At 43.9% G+C, this 13845-nt stretch overlaps 2 protein-coding genes across 9 annotated transcripts in view; one reads left to right on the top strand and one right to left on the bottom strand.

The window, feature by feature from the left end:
- Positions 1-12827, top strand: part of USP49 (ubiquitin specific peptidase 49) — a 35870-nt gene extending 23043 nt beyond the window's left edge. For 6 of the 7 annotated variants that reach the window (XM_013196625.3, XM_048070811.2, XM_048070810.2 and 3 more), the window contains 4 exons: positions 499-703; positions 2318-2426; positions 3177-3382; positions 4145-12827. In XM_013196625.3, coding sequence (XP_013052079.3) covers positions 499-703; positions 2318-2426; positions 3177-3382; positions 4145-4335 — 711 coding nt within the window. In that variant the 3' untranslated portion in view covers positions 4336-12827. The remainder of the gene's footprint in view (positions 1-498; positions 704-2317; positions 2427-3176; positions 3383-4144) is intronic. The other variant, XM_013196628.3, reaches the window with a different exon arrangement.
- A 5-nt stretch (positions 12828-12832) lies between these two features.
- On the bottom strand, positions 12833-13844 carry TOMM6 (translocase of outer mitochondrial membrane 6). Of its 2 annotated transcripts, none has more exons than XM_066983072.1 (3): positions 13688-13844; positions 13496-13597; positions 12833-13174 (listed from the first exon to the last, which is right to left on the bottom strand). In XM_066983072.1, the coding sequence occupies exons 1-2, from the start codon at positions 13798-13800 to the stop codon at positions 13501-13503; spliced, it is 210 nt and encodes a 69-aa protein (XP_066839173.1). In that variant the 5' UTR covers positions 13801-13844; the 3' UTR covers positions 12833-13174; positions 13496-13500. The 2 variants fall into 2 exon arrangements, with proteins under 2 accessions (XP_066839173.1, XP_066839174.1); XM_066983073.1 differs by having other exon boundaries at positions 12833-13168.
- Between the last annotated feature and the right edge of the window lies 1 nt (position 13845).

The following is a 13845-nucleotide window of genomic DNA, read 5'->3' as shown; positions in this document are numbered from 1 at the left end:
AGAAAGACAGGAGAAGTGCATTTTAAATTCGTCCTTTCATGCTCCGTTCATGAATAATTTTTATATAGTTAGCAGATGAAACAGAGGAATTATACACAGCACTTTAGAATGTGCAAGGAAAACAGAGAAACTAGGGAAGGAATATTGTGTGATAACTGCTAACACATACTGCTTGTAGGAGAAAACAAAGTGCTTATTACCCAACCGTGAAGTAGTATTACACCTGTAATATCTTCTTCTGAGGAAGTGAACCTGATAGGGGTGAATATTGTCTCCGTTTCTGGAGAATTGAGAAAACACTCTAAATTACTTGCTCAAGACATTTCTAGTCTGAAAACTAAATCTAAGAAGGTTTCTCTTGACCAGCTGGCCATTTTTGTGTCCATGAAGCTGTGCTTCATCTTGGGCACAAGCTTGCAGTTTAGATGTGAATGTAAACGCCTGTCTACAGGTGTGTGTGTACATAACTTCATTTGCGTATCAACATTTCGTTCCCAGGTCACCTGCATAACATGCAACTACAAATCCAACACCGTTGAGCCCTTCTGGGATCTTTCCCTGGAATTTCCTGAGCGCTATCACTCCATTGAGAAAGGGATCGTCCCCGTTAACCAGACGGAGTGCATGCTGACAGAAATGTTGGCCAAGTTCACAGAGACTGAAGCTCTGGAAGGGAGGATATATGCATGCGACCAATGCAACAGTAAGTCTGCTGCTGTCTCTGATGATTAGAAGCCCTGTGTTTTTTTCTGAGAGGTTCCTGATGTATGTTTTGTGCCTGAAAACCTGTTGTGACCGATACGTACCCCTCCCTTGCATTGGAGGGGAAGGGGAAGGAAACTTAGAGTTTGGGGGGATTGGATTTGGAGACAAGAGGAGAAAACCATAAGGAATAATAGTCCTTACCTGCTGCATGGCTGGAAAGCTTTTGTAACAAGTTGTTTGTATGCTGTCTGTTCTTGACTGAATCTTTTAACCAGAAATCACAACTGCAGAGTTCTCGTGGTCTGCCACCAGGTTAGAGTTTCTATCTCTTTGTAGGCATTTTGTCAAAATGCAGTGAAGTGACATTATTCTGTGAGTCTCAGGTTAATATATTACCAGTTATACGAGTGCATGTATTTTGCTGTGCTCAGCTAGAAGACGACTTCTGTAGCAGGTCTGAGTGTAAGGTCATTATATTTCTGAATATAATTTTAGCCTCGCATATAATCATGCAGCTCAGCTACTCTGATAAGCTGTATATGAATTTTTTTCATGTAGGTATTTATGGCAAATGTTTATTCCCTTGGGAGGAAAATGGCAATAATTTGACTTGCATTGCAACTAGGCAGCTGAAATAGCAAGTATTTGTAGAGATCTCTACACTATCAACTTGTGAATCAGTTACCAAACATCTTCCCAAAATGTTAGGAAATAACCATTGACTTAGATGTCCTTGAAACAAAGCCAAATACAATTCGGACAGATTCTGATTCACAAATAATGTTCACAAAGTGTCAATGTGGGCGAGCACAGCCTTTATCTTAACTCAGTCTTCTGTGATTTTTCTGTGGAAGCCCAAATTTTAACAGTTACTTCAGAGTTAAACAGCTAAAGAAACGTTAACCAGCTGAAAAAAATCAGGGAAAGGCAAATAAATAGCCTGCATCTAGGTGCCAAAAACTATTGGGGGCACCGCTTGTCAGACGCGATAGAGGAGGAGCAACCCATCTGTTCTGAGCTGGTGCAGCGAGGTGCAGAAATCTAATTAACAGGTACATTTCTTAGTGGAAGCTCTGAAAGCCACCTGTCTTCCTGGTATGGTAGTGTGTTCGGTGTCCTGGAAAGAGTAATCACTGGGAAGAGGAACGTTTTTCCCTCCTCTTCTCCAGTTTCTGTTCAGCGGTTCCTTTTGCTTTGTGAGCGGCCGGAACTCCTCCTGGAGGTGGAACCTTGCTGGAAGCATTTTCCTCTGACTTGTATTAATATCCTGGAGCTAAGTTTGCTAGTGTAAGCTTTGTTGTAGTGGTCTAATAAATGGATCAAAGTGGTATTTTAAAAAATACAGTGTCAAGTAGTGTTATTTGTATGCTGGTAGCTCACCTGCTGAAACTGCTGCAACCCTAGATGTCTAAAAATACTTTATTTTTAAGCGTGGTTTTTGATCCTAGAAAGCTGCTTGTCTGTGAAGGAATACATAAGAAATGTTTACTCGTGTTTCCATCCTATGGGTGCATGTGAGATGGACTAGTGCTGCTGGAAGAAAAAGTTCATAACGGGCTCTCTTTCCTTTTCAATGTAATTACATTTTTCCTTGATATGTTTTTTTTGGTAGGCAAACGGCGAAAGTCTTCTCCTAAACCTCTTGTTCTGAGTGAAGCTAAAAAGCAGTTAATGATCTACAGGCTACCTCAGGTCCTCCGACTGCACCTTAAACGATTCAGGTGAGCGGCGCACGCCGCGTGGTGTCAGGCAGGTGCCTTCTGTCTTTTGGGAGAGAAGTACCAAGTACCAACTTCTCTCGCTTCCTGGGAAATGCACGTCTATAAATGTTTTACCCAGAGAAGATGTGTAATGCTTGCTACTAACTAAAACCTGGAAAAAAAAAAAAAAAAGGCCTGCTTGTAGCATGTTTTTTGTTACATGCAATGTAATGTGTTGTGAATTGTACTTACTGGTATTTGTCTGATCTCGGAGACAACTTGAAGCAGTGACTGTGAGATGGATGGACTGATCTGTTGAGTGAAAGACTTGCTGAAGCTGGATCCCCTGTGATAGTTAAATATATGTATTATGTTAAATAAAGCGTAGCAGGCAAAGTTCAAAATACAGGGTTTCTAAAATGGTTAGCGTAGACAATTATGAGAAGTGAGGTTTTTATATTTCTATAACTGAGCATTTTAAATGGCATTTGGTTGTCACAGTAGCTGTTCTGTTTCCTTTGTTTGGCTGTTACAAATCTCAACAATGCTGTAACTACAGCCACTGGGCATCAGTGACTGAGTCAGTTTTATGCAAAAGATGACTGCGGTAGATGTTAAAGTGAAAACAGAAGGAAAAAAATCATGATGCCCCTTGAAGGAAAGCTCTTTAAGCTGTTCGGCAATGGCTATCGAGTGCATCTTCCATTCCTACAGCCCTCTGCTGCTGCCCAGAAAGGTCCCGAGCCTTTGATTGTGCCCTTGTGTTTGCAGGTGGTCTGAACGCAATCACCGTGAGAAGATTGGGGTCCATGTCCTCTTTGACCAGGTACTAAACATGGAACCTTACTGCTGCAGGGACTCTCTCTCCTCTCTTGACAAAGAGACCTTTGTCTATGACCTCTCCGCTGTGGTGATGCATCATGGTAAAGGGTTTGGCTCAGGACACTACACAGCATATTGCTACAACACGGAGGGAGGTGCGTGTGCCTTATTTCGGGGGAAACAAATCCCCGAATCTCGTTTTTTATTCCATAGACATAGCACATAGTAAAGCTTCATGATTAAGGTTGTTTGGAATCAAGTTTCCTGCCGTTCAGTAGTTTGTTTCCCAGAATGTATTGCTAGGAGCATGTTTTATTTTTTTTGTGTAAAGACCACAGATTGCTGCTCTTTGCTTTGCGGCACTTCGGGATGCCTTTTATTGCTCACTGTTAACAGCATGAATGCTTCATTTTCTCACGGGATGTAACTCTGTGGAGCTACTCCAGCTGGGTGTCTTTTCTCAGTATCCTTGGGATGGTGAGATAAACAGAAAGTGTTTTGAAACTGGACAGGGACTATTCATGAATAACATCCGCAGGGTTTTTGTGAATTTCCAGCAGTCGTCTTTCTGCAGCTGAATCAGCATTGATTCTGCCTTTTAACTGATGCAGAAAGAGGTACAGATTGTCTGTCTCCGGGGAATTCTTATTTTCCTAATTGAGTTTTTGGGCTATAATACGCAATTGGTTAAATTATGATTCCATTTTTCTAAACCGTGTTAACAGCACAGAAATGGTAAAAATGTTTCCCATTTTAGAAACTCCTTTCCAAAGTATCTGTAGGGCAAACGGTACAGATGCCTTTTGTTCTACATTACCCTTTTTCTCTGTGGATGTCTCCTGTGAACACTTCCAAAATGCAATCAGAAGGCATGATGCCTCCCCTACTAATGTCCTCTTTCTCACTTTGATTCCTAGGTTTTTGGGTCCACTGCAATGACTCCAAACTGAATGTATGTAGCGTGGAGGAGGTGTGCAAAACCCAGGCCTACATTCTCTTTTACACTCAAAGAACAGTGCAGGACAAAGCAAGAATCTCAGAAAAACAACTTCAAGCTCAGGTGCTGTCCAAAAATAGTGATAAAGACAGAAGACTGACGTTCCCATGATGGGAAGCTCTATAATTCAATCAACGGTCTCAGTTGTTTTTTGTTTTGTTTTTTTTTTTAAACCATCGGTGTTCACAACTTTCCTCTTTGTAGGAAAAAAAGCTCACTGCAGGAAGGGGGTCAGATCGTGGTGTTTGCCGCCCAGGGTCTGGAGAAGTATATCAAGCTGTGCAATTCTGATGCGTAAGATTGTAGTCAGAATCTTCGTTTTTAATGAATATTGTTGTTAAATTATGCTCGCAAAATGAAAAGGGAGAGTTTGATGCTTTGTATCATTAGTCTCATATCAAAATGGATTTGAGTAACACACAACAAATGAGCACAACCAGGAAATAGAAGCATTCAACTGGCTTCCAAACACCTTCAGTACCTAATAATGCTGATAAACCTCTAGAAGGAGCAGGTATAGTGCCATCCCCTTTAATTGTCGTTCAGATTTCCAGGGTTTGAATCACACCCAGGTATTTATTTTTATGATTGTCGGATAGATGGAGTTGGCTGCCCTAAAAGCCATTCTTTCTGAAGAAATGTTCAACGCTCTTTTACAAGAGAAAATATTCCCCAGACCTCAGCTATTTCTGTGATACTAATTTATTTGCTATCAGTTAAGGGCAAACCAATGGCTGGCTATTTTTGTCAACAGCTCTTTTTTTTCAGTGTTGTGGGGGCTGTGTGCACACTTGATGGTTTATTCTCTAGGCTGAACTGAATAGGCAGCTAAATTCACTAGGAATGTGATTCTTGAAACAGTTCTGCTCTGGAGAATGTGTGTTTTGTTTTGTTTTAAACCAAACAAGGAAAACAACAAAAACACCCTGTAATAAGACGGGAATGTACCTGTGTGTGATCAGTCACATCTGTTTACAGTGGAAGCAAAAACGAAGCCTATATTACAGGTTTCCGCTGGCATAACTGTGTTCATCAGGTTATAAAGAATTCAAAGCCCTGACTTGCACAGCCATGACAGCAGAAGCAGTTAAAATGGAGGCAACTTACACTGGAAAACTGGCACTTTTTTTTTTTTAACAAGTGTGGCTTGTTTTCCTCAGGGGAACAGGATGAAGGTAATACCACAACGGTAAGAGACAGAGCTAGGTTCTGTTACTGCTCCTGTAGTGGGAATATTCATGAACTCTGATGGTTACACAAGGTCCAGAATAACTGAAGGCAGTGGGGTTGCACAGATGTCGTGATGTCATGAGCAGAATTTAACCTGTGAAGTCTTTGTTCCTGCTGGGGCATAAGGGGAAGGAATGTAGTTAACTGTCAAATTACATGTTGAGCTTGAAAGGCTACAATAATGTCTGTATCTTGCAATCATCTTGATTTTAGAATGTAGGGCCCTAGTTGACTTTTTATAGTCACTTCTCAGCCTACAGTTAGACCTCAGGTATTTTTATAATTTGGGGTTTGACTGCTCACGTTTCATATTTTAAACAAATGTGAATATGTAACTGCAAAGATACCTGACATCTTTCAATCTTGATGGTCGCTTTTTTTTTTTTGAAACGGTTATAGGTTGCTGTCATCTAAAATATGAGGTTCTTCAAAAAAAAAAAAAAAAGGATTTCATTTTCAGGAGGAGAAGTTCTGAAAGCAGATTTCTCTTCTTCCCTCTTCTACTTTTATCCTTCTCATCATATGCCCATGAGACATAAAGTAATAACTCTGCGTTACCGTTAGAGGGGCTGAATAGGAAAATTTCCCAAATACCGTTCCTCTCTTTCCACTGCCACTACTGCAACTTCTGATTTCCTGTCCTATGGGCAAATTGGTCCGTTTTACTTTGGCTGACATTAGTCACTTTAGCCTTGCAGAGATGAGCACAGCAAATATGAAACTCCTCTTTTGTTAGAGCACAGTCCCGCATTAGGTCTCCTCTGTCCTTAAAGATTCCCATTTCCTGTATGTCTGAGGAACACGTGGCTTTCTGAGCCTACAAAAAACTCATTTTTGCCAATTAAGAATAATTGGGAGTTCATATGCTCATATGTTTTTGGAGACAAGTCAGTGTGAAACAGTCCTGTAGGAACTAATGGAAAAATCTGACTTCTGTTTCTCTAAATGTAGCGTGGTCTGGAAGGATTTCCTATGAATGTCTATATATCTACGTATTTACTAGGTAGCATTATTTTTTGTGCTACTAGTAAATAAAATGAATGCAAATGCAATAGGCCAGACTGAGGTAGAATAAAAGTAAGCGTGACCCCGCTGAATGCGGAGGAAGTTGCTTTGGCTTCAGCGCAGGTGGAAGTTGGCATTCACGAAGGAAGGAAAATCAAGTGCTTGTGACGTTCAGGTACGGGATATTTTCAGATACGTGATGGATTCTTTTCTAGAGCAAAACATGCTTTGGGAAGACTACACGTCTTAAAAGGAAAACTAAAGGAAAAGGTGTTTAACGTTGCCTTCTTAATCTCAGCGGTGGAAGGGAAAGCTGAACAGTCACGGTTTACTGTGACGACCAAATAACGTGCTCGCGTTCCGAATCCCTTAGCCGTGCTGGCCCTGTTTATGTAAAGTTTGGTTGTTGTTACTGCAGTGAGCCGAGACTCTTTGCTATGAATGCTCATCTTTTGACTGAGTGTTTTGCGTTAATGTTTGAATTCAGGTAGTAATTAATACAGCTGTCAGCGAGTAAGTTGCAGAGGGGGGCTGGGAGCGTACCTTTAGCCGTCGGTGCACCTGATGGCCCAAGCAGATTTTGTAGCATTTGCTGTTGACATCTTTTGACGTTAGTGGCCTCTCCATGTGACGTTAGCCTAGTTGTGCTGAGACGTGGAGATACTGCGGTCAGAAAAATGATTGCCCTGATAGGGAAGGAATGAATTATACTTCAAAGTAAACTTGCTTTTTCCAACACTGTGAGGTTTCTGTAATATTTAGCTTTTATTTGGAAGCGATAGCGTATAGCATTTTTTATGCTGTTTGGTTTATATTTGTCTACTGCAGGCATCTTTGTATAAGCATAGTCCAATGTCCCCGTCACGGTGGACACTGTTTTATAGTGTCCTGCTTGCCAGAAATAATAATTGGAAGCTACTTCTTTACGTTAGTAAGACAAACATACAACTTGCAATTACAACGAAGCCCACTTAAGTGAATGCCTGACAAAGCATAGCCTGTGATGCAAACTTTGTCCCTCCTTTAAAGGTTTGGCTTCAAATCCTGCTAATACACTGATGCATATCTAGAATAATTCCAAATGCAGGCTCTACTTCTGCAAACACCGAAGCAAATGATGTAACTTAGCTCAGGTGTGGAGTTCAACATCCAAAGTTTTGAGTCGCAAGCTGAGTGTCTGCAGGATTAGAACCTTTATTGTGGTCCCACTGGAAGTGGAATTGGTTTCTGTATGTACGGAGATTCCTGTAGAGGGGTTCAGTCCTGTAACAAGGAGCCAGAGAGAGATGCTGAGAGCAAGTGCTGGGTTCGTGGCACCCTGCAGGTTATTGTCCGAGGGCGAAGAAAGCCACTGTCAGGCTCGTGAGCAGGCAGCCTTTGGGACAGAACCGTTCCCAGCATGTCCTTATTCTATTCAACTTGTAAGTGAATTGGTGTTCCTTAATTTTATGCTTTCAAGAATGAAGAGTCTTAATGTATTCATGGCCAGGTGTGATACAACATCTGCTGCAGTCATTAGAAAACACTTTATTTTAGCTAACTTCATTCCACTCGTGAGTCAGTTGCGCAGATTTGCCTTTATGTTACCCCTTTACTGCCTGCATGCCCAAGTTAAACTATGCATACCACAAAAACGGTTTCTCTGCAAAGCAGTGAAAAAAACAAATTTTCCCCATTAGTTCTGACCAGAACAATTCTACAGTCTGGCTTTGGAGTTGTCAATGGGAGGCAGCAAATGGAAGAATGCATATTAAACGCTTGACATCAAACTTTTCTGGGTGGCAGCACCACTCCCATGTGCTTAAGGACTTCCAGCCGGTTTTTTGAGCATAGGAATAAAATTGGAAGCAGTAAAAGCAGTAAGTGTGTCCTATGGACTCACTATCAGAAGTTATTTTGGTTTGTAAACGCAAGGCTTCTAGCAGAAATATTGTCTTGGTGGCAATTTAGACACACTTATGTTGACTGTGATGTCCCCAGGCCTGAGTATGCTTAATTGTACCTCAGTGGGAGAGACTAATGAACCTTCTGGCTGTTGCCCGATACCCCAGGATAAGCTACAGTGGAAGCCAACAGTACTGCAGAATGAGAAGTACTTAAAGAAGAAACAGTAGAGGGAGACTAGTTTTACCTGCCAATACAATTTTGTGAACTAATTTTGTATGATTCCTTAGATTTGGTGCCTTGTATCTGATAACATTTTGCATGGGACAGAAACGTTGGGAAATCAGTCATTAATTCCTGACTGAAGCAGCAGATTTGTGTGTTTTTTATAAGTACTCTCAATATCGCTGACGTTTTTACATTTCATATCTGTATGTGAGTGAAAAAGTTTACCAGCCAGCTCAGAAGCTAGCATTTTACTGTTACGTGTTTGAAATCTGTGTTTGTAATAATTCAAGGAGCAACTTGTTCAAAGGCAGATTAGATTTGGCTTCTTAGATTTTCTCATGTCATCTGGGCCCCTTCCAGCCAGGTCAGTAAGTTGACGCCTATCACATCATGTAACGTGGTGCAGGGAACGCACACTCCAGGGGTTTTTGGTTTTGGTAGAGTAGCTGTAGCTTTGGAAAAGACCTTCTGTTACAAATAATGGTAATGGCTGGCTTAGAAAAGAAAGAATATAGATCCCCTCACCATGGCAGTGTTTGCACAGATTTCCACTTAGCAGCACAGCAAACATTTCCGCACCTGAGCAAAGACGTGTCGTGGTAATGCCTGCGTGAGTGTGTTATGCAAGACATCGCTTGTGTAAGGTGGCCAAGTGTCCCTTCTTCAGAGTAAGTAGTAAAATCCAAGCAGCAGCTCCGAATTCTGCCTCTTTGTGTGTCTAATCCTTTCAGCTGGTTTGAGATCAGATAGGACGGACTCAGGCAGAGAATTTATTGCCCGTGGGAAGATAAAACCTCAATTAAGTGTTGTTTTTTCCATGTCTATTACATTAACATTGATACCTGTTTATTGCAGGTAGATAGATGGGAATGTGAAGCATTCTAGCAAGCTTTTAAATTTGTAAAATCTACAGCACAAATGAAATGATCAAAAGCTGTGTATGTCGGTTACCTGTACCAACTTGTGATTGTTTGTATTACTTCATTCAAGGGGTGTGCCTTTAGGCTACTCCTTCCATTGTGCTTATTTTCTGTGTGTGAGAGAGAATGGGTTCCACTTGTTTAAAGGATAACTGCATGGTGGGCCAAAATACCTTCAGAAGAGTTCTTAAGTCTTAAAAATGCTGTTTGCAGTGTACATTTCCAAAAGGGGGGAGGAAGGAAAAAAAAAAAAAAAAGGACCGGGCCAGTGAGCCCAAGACTGACTTTAACCACTGTTAATTATTTATTGTTTTGAAGCGTGTGCACGACACGGAGTGCGTTTCAGTTACAGCAAAGTGCTCTACCCTTTGGGTTCTTCTTGAACTGCCGTACTACTGATTATGTGCAGGTTGGGGTGAGGGAAGGAGACGGGAGGAATGCAACAACCAGCAACGATAAAGCCAAGCTGACTGCAGCAGTGAGCTGCGGTCTACGCTCAGTAGAGACAGGAAGCGTCTGATATGCAGACCTTGTGTGTCAGACGATTGCATATTTTGCAGGTGTAGGCATTAACAAAATCCAAATGCAGTCTCATTAGCAGCAAGCTCCCAGTTTGGGAGGCAAAAATTTCTCTTATCAGTAATCTCACACTGGCAAACGAATGGTGCTTTTCCATTAAAAGTTGCAGTTCCTAAGGAACAATACCCCAAATTCTCAAGTTTTTAAAAAGAAGCTACCTGCCTAAAGCCCACAATGTCACCGTAAATGCTTCCATAACTGGACGTGAGAAAGGAGATGATACAGTTGGTGACTGAACACAATGTGGTTTGTACTTCTTAGTCTTGGTAACATACTTTCAGTAGAGGTGACAGGTAGTGAATTTGACTTTTTTTTTTCCCTGTGCTAAACCTCCAGTTCTGGGCCCTGACTTGTCAATTAGAACTTTGTGGAAATTGGGGTAGAAAAGGCCTGCTTCTGTTCCTGCTTTACACAGACTTTCCACATGAGCATCTCTTTGTGGGAGCGCGAGGCTTTTGAATGTTCCTCCTGCTGAAGCGGCACAAACACCCCTTCAGCACGGGCAGCGTTAAGTGTTACTGAAGCTAGCCTTATTTCCTTAGATAACCACATCCATGCTATGGGGATAACTTGTACTGCTACAACTCTATTAGTATGATTGAATCAATGCCCTGTTTGCGGGTAGAAGAGGTTAAAGAATGTATTATAACGTGGGCAAGCCAGAGCTCTGCAGGTGAGCGATGCCACCGCAGGCTTGTGGTGCACCGTTGAATAGGATCTGTAGGTAAGAAGTTAGGATAAGCACCCCTGGGGCTCCTCCTCCTTTGCACAGTTGGTGTAGTAGTGTTCGGTCTGCATAACTCTGTACCTCAGATTCGGGAATATCTCGTAGCACGTCATCTTTGCTCTCCTTACATTTATTAAATGGAGTTACTAGACTTGGCCCTAATGGCTGTTTTCCACGGCTATGAGATGAGCTACGCATATCCACGTGCAAATTAATTTTTCACCTTGTTTATCAGACGTGCAAAGTACAGAAACCTAGAGCCCATGTAAGAGAGGTCCATATTTTTTCCCTGCTTAATTTCAGCTTTGGTCAAGCAGTCACACCCTAAGCCACAGCCTCCTATACATCTACTTAAATAAGCAGTTTACAGCAAAGGAACAAGTGGCTAAGTTTGTTTCCAGTCAAACTCTCTTACAAGTCTGCTTTTCCACAGAACAAATTTAGTTGCAAAGTTCAGGACGGTTAAAGCAGCTTCTCCGAGAGCAGTGCTGAGCTCCTTCAGGTGTGGCAGGCGCGGGTGGGATGCTGCCGGGGAGCCCCTGCTTCCACTAACGCTCCGGAAGCTCCGCTGTTGACTTGAGCAAGGGCAGAATTAAAGTTAATCTCCAGGCCTTTTAAAGTTAATCCTGCTCTAAGTTAAGATCCCTGGAAGGGTGCTGTTGGCAACGGCTGGGCAGAACACGAGCGGTTTTCTTTCAGGATGAAATCCCCTTGCAGCCCCTGTGAAAACAAGAGTAAAAAGCTGCTCTGCTTTCTTGGATAAGGATCAAAGCTGGAGCTTGGGTGGGTTTCCTGATTTGTCAGTGACTTCTGGGGGTGCTTTAAGTCAGAACAGCCTCTAGTTTCTGCTTCGAGTTTCTGCTGCTTACGTCACTAATGACTTAAGCCGGCGTGTGCCGTGCTGTGCTCATGAATGAGACTGCCTTTGCTTCAAGGACACTCCTAGGCAGCAGCGAGTGACAAGAGAATCCAGTTAATGACCGAATGTTTCTGGCACTCTGTCCAGCTGTCTCAGAGCTCAGTGCAAACACTCGAAGCGCTGCTCCTAATCAAGGGGTCAGCAGCTTTTATTTCAGTCAAGGTTTAAGACAACATCAAGTAAGTCACCTGTGGCAGCCTTATGTACTTAGCTGCATGAACTACCCCCTGCCTGAACCCCGGCCTCAGGAGGCGATTAGTGTGTTCTAAATCAGAACTCAGATTAACTGGAAAATGACCTAACGTTCTAATTAATCCCTTTTTCCTTCAGAAACTGTTCCCGCGGAACTTGGATTATCCATACTTCACAAGAACTTTGTTTCTTTACAGGACGTAAAAAGTCCTGCTTTGAAAAGAGATTTTAGAACATCTGTGTCAGCAGTGGAATTAATTTCTTTCAGGCAGGTTAAAGGGGCAGTTCTCAGCCACAAAGCGCGGGGGCAGCGCTACTTCAAAGGAATGTCTTAGATTAAAAACCCGTGCACAACTGTCCCAAAGAATCCGAAGCCATGTTGCAGTCATACTGCCATAACGCTCAGGGCTGGGAAGTTACTCTGTTCTACAACTAGCATCTTCTGGAGCTGCAGTGTCCCCTGTCTGCTGAAATTACACCTACAGCTCCCCCGGCAGCCTCGTGTGCTGCTTTCACTGCCCCATCAACAGCTTCACCACCCCCAGCCGGACTCCAAGGCAGTAAGGGCAAGCTGTAGTTTCAGGCCATGGAACTAAAATGCTATGCAACACCAAATGGCTTCTTTTCCCCCAAAAAAAGAGTCCTAATTCTTTTACAGTAAACATCCCAGCTTTATCTCAGCCAGACATCACCCGTGAAACCTTCCGGTGGTTAGAGTTTACCTAGGGCTTTTTACAGTTTTGTTTTTCCTTTGAGTAAGTAGCTGATGGGTCCTGCTTACAACCCAGGACTGGACTTGTTCCTTTGTCTTTTGGGTGTGAAATATAAATCATGTTTTTATGATTTTTTTGTAAATCTTTACTCTTTTTACACCTTGTTTTTGTAAGCTGAAGTTTCTTATTAAAAAAATGAAATTCCACTGGGTCATGTCGTTATTCTATGTACTTTAATATTAAATTAGACATCTAGATGGTGATACAGAAGAAAATTCTGCGTGCAAGGGCTTCACATCTTTGAGGAGACTATTCTCAATTCCTTACAGAATGACTTGATCAGGAATTCTCTCTTCCATACTTGAGTTTTTCCCCCTGTTGTCGTTGCTTTGAGCAGGACACATTTGATGTAGGAGTAGGAGCTCTGCAGAGAAGAAGGGGAGCCGCTCCCGTGAGCGTATCAGAACTTGTAACTGCTACACACGGCGCTTCTGGTCCTGGCGAATGGGGAGGGCGAACTCCTCGGCCGTGCAGGTCTGATCCTTCCCTAGCTCTGTAAATAAGCGCAGTTAGAGCTGGGTCAGGGCGCTTTGCACAAGCAGGGCTGGTCTGAGGTCTGCTCCATGCAACCAAGTGCTGACCCCCAGACCTCCTGGCCCCCCCTCCCGCCCCCCTGACTCCCCTGGGATCCCCCTTCCTCACTCCCAAACCCCCTGCAGCCCCCTCCCTGCCCCCTGATCCTCAGCGGCCTCCTCCTGACCCCCTTCAGCCCCCCTCCCGGCTACCTGCAGCTCCCTCCCGACCCCCCTTCGGCCCTCTGCCGGCCCCCGACCCCCCCCTCCCCGCGGCTCCCAGCCCCCTCCGAGCCCCTCACCGCCGCTACGCCGCGGGCTGCGGGGCCATGAGGTCGATGTCCGTCAGGTTGCGGGCCACCCAGACGCCGGCGGCGAACAGCCCCACGTTGAGCAGCAGGTTCCTGTGAGGCAAGCACAGCGCCCGGGCAGCCCGCGGGACCTCCTCCCGGGCCTTCCCCACCCCCCTCCCCCGCCGCCGGCCCAGCACCGACCTGCGGAAGTCGTTCCTGTCGGCGGCGAAGCGCAGCAGCCCCCGCAGCCACCCGCCCAGGCCCTGCCGGGGGGCCGCCGGGCCGCCCGCCGCCACCGCGCCGCTCGCCGCCATCTTGTCACTGCCGCCGCCACCGCCCCCCTCTGGCGTCACTTCCGG

The sequence above is a fragment of the Anser cygnoides genome, chromosome 25, assembly GCF_040182565.1.
Source record: "Anser cygnoides isolate HZ-2024a breed goose chromosome 25, Taihu_goose_T2T_genome, whole genome shotgun sequence".
In the NCBI taxonomy this organism is placed as follows: domain Eukaryota; kingdom Metazoa; phylum Chordata; class Aves; order Anseriformes; family Anatidae; genus Anser; species Anser cygnoides.
The sequence above is the reverse complement of the archived record's forward strand: the minus strand, read 5'-3'. Positions and strand labels throughout refer to the sequence as shown.

Bases quoted from the DNA above. Each gene is read 5' to 3' on its own strand.
- TOMM6 (XM_066983072.1), bottom strand. From the start codon at position 13,800: ATGGCGGCGAGCGGCGCGGTGGCGGCGGGCGGCCCGGCGGCCCCCCGG. The intron at 13,598-13,687 runs GTCGGTGCTGGG...CTTGCCTCACAG, and splicing joins GACAGGAACGACTTCCGCAG to GAACCTGCTGCTCAACGTGG.